General features: G+C 54.8%; 1 protein-coding gene across 1 annotated transcript in view; it reads right to left on the reverse strand.

Moving 5' to 3' along the window:
* Window positions 1–200: 200 nt before the first annotated feature.
* The window catches only part of FNDC5 (fibronectin type III domain containing 5), an 8,952-nt gene continuing 1,481 nt past the window's right edge, over window positions 201–7,671 (reverse strand). Inside the window, exons 2-6 of the mRNA XM_010837086.1 lie at window positions 6,412–6,564; window positions 5,470–5,668; window positions 4,827–4,916; window positions 2,613–2,746; window positions 201–1,731 (exon numbers count right to left, since the gene is read on the reverse strand). Coding sequence (XP_010835388.1) covers window positions 1,693–1,731; window positions 2,613–2,746; window positions 4,827–4,916; window positions 5,470–5,668; window positions 6,412–6,564 — 615 coding nt within the window. The 3' untranslated portion in view covers window positions 201–1,692. The remainder of the gene's footprint in view (window positions 1,732–2,612; window positions 2,747–4,826; window positions 4,917–5,469; window positions 5,669–6,411; window positions 6,565–7,671) is intronic.

A 7,671-nucleotide genomic window follows, 5' to 3' on the forward strand; every position in this document is an offset into this window, starting at 1 on the left:
AGCAGCTATTTTCTCCTCCTACACGTGCACCCCCATCTGTTAGAGATTTCCCTTCCAACTCCAGCTTGGCTGGCAGGCTTGTCCCTAAAGAAGCTGCAGGCCAAAACGGAGAACTGCCTCCCTCCTCCACACATCCTGACTTGCTGCCAACTGCCAGAAAAAGAGGGCAACATTTGGGCATTTACCAGAAGACGAGGATGTGCCTTTTCATTTGTCTTTTTATTTTCCATTTAAAAAGTGGTTATTGCTCTAACTGGATCAGAGGTAAGGACCTCTGCCCTAAGGAGCCTTGGCCTTGCAGCCCCATTCAGCAGGGATGGAAGTCACAAGACAATGAGTAGAGCCTCATGCCCTCCCATGAGGAAGCCCTTAGTGTTGTCGACATCTGCCTTTTACCCTGTGTCTCCTCCCTCCCTGTGCTCCACACTTGGGCAAAGCAGAGGGGCGGCTGCCCCAGCCATGAGAGCTCTTGTAGACCAGAAGGAAGGGGTGGTCAGGGGTAATGGCTTTCAGCTCTCTAGCTTGGGGGCCATTGCTCTTATCGTTCAGTTCCACAGGTATGCACTGGGCGCCTATGGTGTGCCAGGCTTGTGCCAAGCGCGGTCTCCCACACGCTCGTCCTCAGTCACCGATGGAAGACGCAGTGGTCCGTCTCTTCCCATGCAGGCACTCCGCAGCCGTAACTTGTCAGTCCCAGGGAAGGCTCTGCCCTCCCTTAGCAAGCACCATTTGTGTTTTAAACCAGAAAGAGGCAGTGGAGGGAGGGACCCATCACCTCACACCACTCAGGCTCTAGGGAAGGACATGAGGACCCTGGGGAGCTTTCACAGAACCCTGGATGAGATGGCAAGATATGGAGACCCCAGAGGCTGGGACTGCTGACTGTCCATGGTGAATGGCTTGGGCCTGCCTTCCAGCAGAGTCCAACCCGGAGGGGGTGATGAGCAGCCCCCAGGGTATCCCATGTGGACGTATCTTTTCAGTTGTGCAAGCCAGCACTGTTGCAACTCCAAGAGATTTTTTTTCTAAAGAAATGGAGCCCATACCTTCAAAGGTCTCTTTCCCATTCTGTCTTCTTCAGACCCCAGACTGATGATCTTACAGTCAAAAACAAGGGTCAAAGAAGGTAGAAGATACAGGCCACTAGTCGGGGAATCCCTCTGCCCTCTGGAGTGAAGCCCTTCAATTGTGTTTTCCAAAAGAAACAGAACAGAAAACATCTTACACACTCGCAAAGTTGTGCATCGCACCACAAACAAGTCCTTGATGGCTGGATCCAGCAAAGGCTTGATGGCAGCCAGGACTCTGCCCGGCAGGCAGCCCCACAGCTTCCCTGAAAGACACAGCTTCTGTCAGTCCAGGTGCGTGTCAGCTCCCAGGAGCTTTGTGCATTTTCTCAGAGAGGAGGCCAGTCCAGGAGAGGCGAGGAGGCAGAAAGAAGGCTGTGTCTCATGCAGCTTTGCCTTTTCCAGAATGGGGCCAGGCCTTTTAGTTTGGTGGCTTGTTTTATTTTTTGCAGAGTTGGGGTCTGTAGTTTAGCCTTCGTCATCAGACCAGGATGGGAGTCCAGAGGGAGACTGCAGCTAGCGGGGCCTCCCCATCTCCAACCTCGGCAGCCCCCTCTCCCTGAGCCCATGGACCCAGGGACCAGCAGAGAAGAAAAATAAAATCCTTCTTCCTGCAGACAGGCAGTCACGCTTCGATGATGTTCACCGAGGGCTTGTTTGGAAACTGGGAGGGAAGAAATGAGAGAAGCGGCCAGGGCTGAATTGAACAGAGTTCTTGCAAGGTTTGGAAACAGGGAGAAGACGCCAGAAGGAAGGGAGCAGCAGGGTTGCAGCCTAAAAGCCAGGCTCTTGTCTCAGGTGGAAGGCAAGCAGGAGCCCCGCCTGGGTGCCTGGTCTCTGCCTTCTCACGCCCAGCCTCCGGCCTCACTGAGCTGAATGGCCAGGATGGGCCCCAGCAGAGCCGCCCCGCCGGCCGGTTCTCTCACCTCCTGCAGATCTGCCTCTTGAGCATAGCCTCAGCCACTGACATTGCTGAGGTGCCTCTGGAGATGGGGGTTAGTAAGAGGCTTCAGGAAAGTGCCAGATAGAAGCCGAGAGAGAGGACAGGAAGCCAGAGGGTGTAAGGAGACGGAGAGGGGAGGAAATGTGGAGAGGGCCAGATGTTTGTTGGACAACCATCGTCAGAACCATGAGATTCTCTCCCATTCTCTACGTCTTCCTTCTGAGCTGCCCAGAGCAAGCACTGAAAGGGTTTTCATATCTGTTTTACAGGAGAGGAAACGAAGGTACAAAGAGGTGAAGCACCTGCCCAAGGTCACACAGCAGAGCAGGAGCAGAAGGAGCCCAGAACCCCGACTCTCGTCATCCCGCATCAACCAGGAACTCTGCCCCCCCTATTTGCTGCACTCTGGTTAAACCCCTCCTGGCCCCTGGCACTCTGCAAAAGGAGAGGGTCCAAAATCAATCTGCAGCTTGCCCTGGGTCACATGGGCAGCGGCCAAGCTGGGCTCTGTCCTGCGGCAGCCACGCCAGGCCCCGAGCTGACGCCTCGGTAGCCCAGGGACTACCAGGGAGCCAGCCCCAGGGTTCAGATCTTGCCCTCACCTTGCTACGGAGAAGCCCCCCGCCTTGGTGCTCTGGTGTGCTGGTTTCTGACGCACTCTTGGTTTTTTCCTTGTTGTTGTTGGGTTCGTTGTCTTTGATGATGTCATACTGGCGGCAGAAGAGGGCGATGACACCTGCAGGGGACAAGGGGGAGGAGTCAGAGGCCAGAGCCCCAGTCCCTGCCCCTCCGCCTCATTCCCCCTAGACCCGGCTGAGCTCTCCTGCGGTGGCCTCTCACCCGCTCCGTTGCAGGAGGCTGCCTCTGGCTCCCATGTCCACCTGTCCCTAGCCCCGAAACCCCTTCACCTCACCGGCCTTCCCACAACACCCTTCTGACACTGTCTCCTCCCTTCCCTTTTCTAAACCTCAGAGGGCTCCCCTTTCCTTTAGAGCAAAGAGCAATGAGAGCATCCATCTAGCACGTGCCAGGGCCTGACAGTCCACCTCGCTGAGCCCTCACAGCTCTCAGGGGGCACCAGTTATTACCCTCCCCAGGTTACCAAGGAGGACCTGAGGCAGAGCTCAGATAACTCACTCACCGTCACAGGGTCCAGCTGGGGGGTGCACTCCGGGGCCTGCACTCTCCTAAATGTTTAACGCTGTTAAACTAATATTTTTTTAGTTTTTGAAAGGCCATTAGTGTAATATTAAGGCAACCACTTCCAACTCTCATAGAGGCCTTCCCTATTTTCACCTCTATACTTGATTTACAGTGCTTTTTATTTTTCTCTTTTGGCATGGCTTGCGGGATCTTAGTTCCTTGACCAGGGACTGAACCCAGGTCACAGCAGTGAAAGCTCAGAATCCTAACCATTAGGCAACCAGGGAACTCTAATAGAGTGCTACTTCTTGGTCTGTTTGAGAGATTATCTGTTAATGTCCCCTCCATGGGAGACAAAGCCCACCAACCCCCCTCAACTTCCTTCCACATCATTCTAGCAGAATTACACCACAATTTGGGGTTAATTCACTATTTTATATTGTTTCAATTATGTGAATACTATCTGTGGCAAGTCTAATAGCACGCCATATAAGCAAAGCTCCCCTTTTGTACAATCCTTTGCTTTTCCTTTCTCTTTCAAGCGTCTGCTTCTCTTTGCATCTATAGAACATATTTTTCCATATGCCTCAACAACCACGGATGCCCTCTCAACCATGGATGTTAATATAACTTTGACATGGTATTTAATTCCTTCAAAAAGACTTCAGTCCACAGCCTCACCATCCTTTCCTTCTCACTCTCTACCTTTTCTCTAGGGTCACAGCTGCACTGAGCCAGTCTGAGCTTAATTCATTTCTTACACACACTATGCCCCAAACACCGTTTCTTTTTTGGCTGCTTGGTGAACTCCTACTCATCCTTCAAAACACAATCCCCATTTACCTCCTCTCTGGGTTTTTCTTGATTTCTACTCCAAGCCCCAGAATGAAGTCCCTGTCCTCTGCTCCCATGCATGATGCTCTGACCGCACTCATCACATCAAGTTATAGTTAAATATCGGCCTGGCATCGCCCAGGCTGAGATCCTTACAAGCACCTGACTCTTCTTGGCCCCAGCTGTAGCACTTCTCTCTGGAATGGAGTGGCTGTTCAGTAAATTCTGGTTAGGTTGAGGGGTCTCTGTCCTCAGGGAGCTCACAGACTAGTGGGAAAAGAGAGAGGGAGGAGCCCAACTAACTTAGCTAGGAAGAGCTACATTCAGAGAGGAGCACCACAGTGTGCCATGGGAGCCTGGAAGCAGGAGAAACATTCCAATGCACGGATTGGGAGGCTTCATGCAGGCGGTCTCAGAGCTGTGTCTAGACAGATGAGTGGGATAAGAGGGGGCCCAAGCCTGAGGTGCTCGGACGTAGAGGCTGCTGTAGCCATGGCTGCTTTGAGGGCGAGGGAGGACAAGCACTCACAGAATCCTATTGGGTTGGCCAAAAAGTTCGTTCGGGGTTTTCTATATAACGTTCTGGGAAAAACCAAATGAACCTTTTGGCCAACCCCACCCAGGCAGCTACTGAATTGTTGGTTTTTTTTTTTGGTGAGGGGTGAGTTACAGAAAGGATCAGATCTGGCCCACCAGAGCAGAACTTAGGTTCCTAAATCCTCCTCTCTCACTGTCTCTAAGCCCCTCGTCCTTCATTTCCATGAGAAAAGGGTCTGGTCAGGGTCCCCCATTCCCCCTCCCACCAGGTGAAGTGAAGGGGAGCTCGGGGCCCGACTCACCGGCCCACATGAACAGGACCACGACGATGATCAGCACCTCGCCCGTCCGCAGCTGTTGGTTCCTCCCCATCTCCTTCATGGTCACCTCATCTGCATGGAGAGAGATGCTAGGTCACTAGGTCTGGGACTCCCTGCCCCTCCAACAGCCACCCATCGAGGGCCAAGCCCCAATTTAAGTGCTATTTCTCAGTTCAGTCGCTCAGTCGTGTCTGATTCTTTGCAACTCCATGGACTGCAGCACACCAGGCTCCCTGTCCATCACCAACTCCCCAGAGTTTACTCAAACTCATGCCATTGAGTCGGTGATGCCATCCAACCACCTCATCCTCTGTTGTCCCCTTCTCCTCCTGCCTTCAATCTCTCCCGGCATCAGGGCTTATTTCTACTTGTGCCCAAAAAGAGATTCGAGAACATACTGATGGCTACTTAGGGGGCAGTAACTGGACTTAAAGCTGCGAGTTTGAGTCCCATTGTTTGGGGGACCTGAGTGGACCTCCCTCTCCCAGGGGGCTGTCTGACTAGGTGGCAGGGCCCTGAGGAGGGATGGGGGGCGGGTTTTGTGCTTTCTGTCAGCCATGCACCCTTCCAGTCTGGACCACCCCTCCCCACACCCCATCTCGTGCTGATGGTGGCCTGGGCCTGCCTTTGTTCTTCGAGGCCATCTTCTCAGCCTCGCGCGGCGTCTTGAAGAGCACGGGCTCGCTGGCGGGACTCTGACCCTGGATGGATATGGCCTGCACGTGCACGATGTACTCCGTGTCCTCCTCCAGGTCCCAGAGCGCGCATGAGCGGGTGGTGGTGTTCACCTCCTGGATGAAGCGCAGCATCCGCACGTCCTTCTTCTGCCGAGAGCAAAGCCGGGCCCCAGGTTTCAGTGCCCAGGCCACCATGCCACATCTGCCCACCTCTCCAGCAGTGATGAGGCTTCACCCTGGCTACCATGCTAAACCCCCTACAGCCACAATCTGACTCAAGCATCCCATCACCTCTGCAGGTAGGTATCCACCTCTCCATTTTACAGGCCAGGAGATAGGCTCAGAGAGGTTTCAGAAGCTGTCCAAGGACATATATCTTGAGAGAACTGGTGGTGGTGGTTGTTTTGTTTAGTTACTAAATCATGCCCGGCTCTTTGTGACCCCATGGACTGTGGCCCGCCAGGCTCCTCTGTCCATGGGATTTCCCAGACAAGAATACTGCAGTGGGTTGCCATTTCCTTCTCCAGGGGTTCTCCTGACCCAGGGATGGAACCCGAGTCGCCTGCACTGGCAGGTGGATTGTTTACCACTCAGCCACGAGGGAAACCCAAGAGAACTGGTGTGTTAGTTGCTCAGTCATGTCCAACTCTTTGCGACCCCATGGACTGAACCAGGTCCTAAACTCACGTCTGTTTACGATCAAAATCCTGCCCCTAATTCCTAGGTTCCAACCATAGATTTCCCTTCTGGGGCCTCTTTTCCCAGCCCCCTATGCAGCTTTCTGCCCATCTCTCTTGCTCCTTGTTCCTCTGTCTTTCTGCTTCCCTCCTCTCCCAACCATCACGTGTATCTGGATGTGTTCTTCCCTCCCAGGGCCCCTTGAGGGTTACCTGCTGAGAGATGGCAAATCCGATGACAACCTCGTCCTCCAAGACATCCCAGCTTACCACCGCAGAGTTGGCCTTGAGGTGCCTGACGGTGACGTTCACTGGGGCCGAGGGGCTGTCTGGGGGTGGGGAGGCATCTGAGTCTGAGCACCCCTGCTGTGAGGTGCAGATCCACCGTCTCATAAGTATGAAAGGCGAACCTGAGGTGGCTATGTGGTGACAAGGAAGAAATCTGGGCTTCTCTGGTGGGACTGGCACCCGGGGTGGTCTCAGTTTCTTAGGGGCTGAAGAGCCAGGCCTGAGAAGCCCCAGGCTCCTTGAATCCAGGGCAGAGGCCCGTGCTGGCCACAACTGGCCCCACTAGAGTCCAACTAAAATTGATGAGCCTGGGCCAGGGCCAGGGCTCATGGAGGGTCAGTGGGAGGTGGGGAGTGGGGTGGAGGACAGGCACGGACACATAGGTGGCCGGGGTTGCAGGAGCTGAAGGTGAGTCTGGTGAAAGCGGTTAGAAGGCCTCCCAGTCCAGGGCTCTTGCTACAAACAGCACTGTCAAGTGAGTGACCTTGAGGGAAGGAGAAAGACCCAGAGGTCGAGAAGAGTCTAGCTGGGCGAGCCCTGGGATGGGACTGAGGCTTGAGAGAGGAAGCCCCAGGATTGTGGAGGGCCAGGCAGGAGAAGCCCAGGGAAGGGCCTTCTCCAGACCCTGCCAACCCCAGGAAGCAGGTGGGGAGGCAGCAGAGGAAAACGGGGTCACTGAGAGCAGAGCCCCTACAGGAGAGTCAAGGGAACAGGGTAGGGCCTTTTGGAAGTGGGGACAGAACAAAGAGGACCAGAGGAAATGAGAGTGAGGGGGATGGTGGGGGTTAGAGAAGCAAGAACCTTCCAAGAGAGGGGCAGCAGAATCACTGAAGCTTCTGTATCCCCCAGGGGCAGGCGCTGAAAGGGGAAGAAGACCTAAGCCTAGAGCCGCCCCCCTTGCCCCGTAGGCATGGGGCCTGGGGACACAAAGCCAGACGTGGAGTCCAAGAGAGACAGAGATACACAGACAGGAGCAGCAGACACTGCACCCAAGAAGAGGCAAGGGGGGACGGGGGACAGACACAGGGCAGGAGCAGGGAGACAGCACTGGGCCAGGGAGGGGGGCAGGAAGGGATACTAGCAAGGCGGCAGCAGCCAGAAGGGACTGGCACAGGGCATCAGGAGAGGCAGAGTGCCCGGGAGGCCAGGCCCCAGGGGGCAACCAGCCTCCAGGCTCGGGGTCCC

Source organism: Bison bison, unplaced genomic scaffold, assembly GCF_000754665.1.
Source record: "Bison bison bison isolate TAMUID 2011002044 unplaced genomic scaffold, Bison_UMD1.0 scf7180017864068, whole genome shotgun sequence".
Classification (NCBI taxonomy): domain Eukaryota; kingdom Metazoa; phylum Chordata; class Mammalia; order Artiodactyla; family Bovidae; genus Bison; species Bison bison.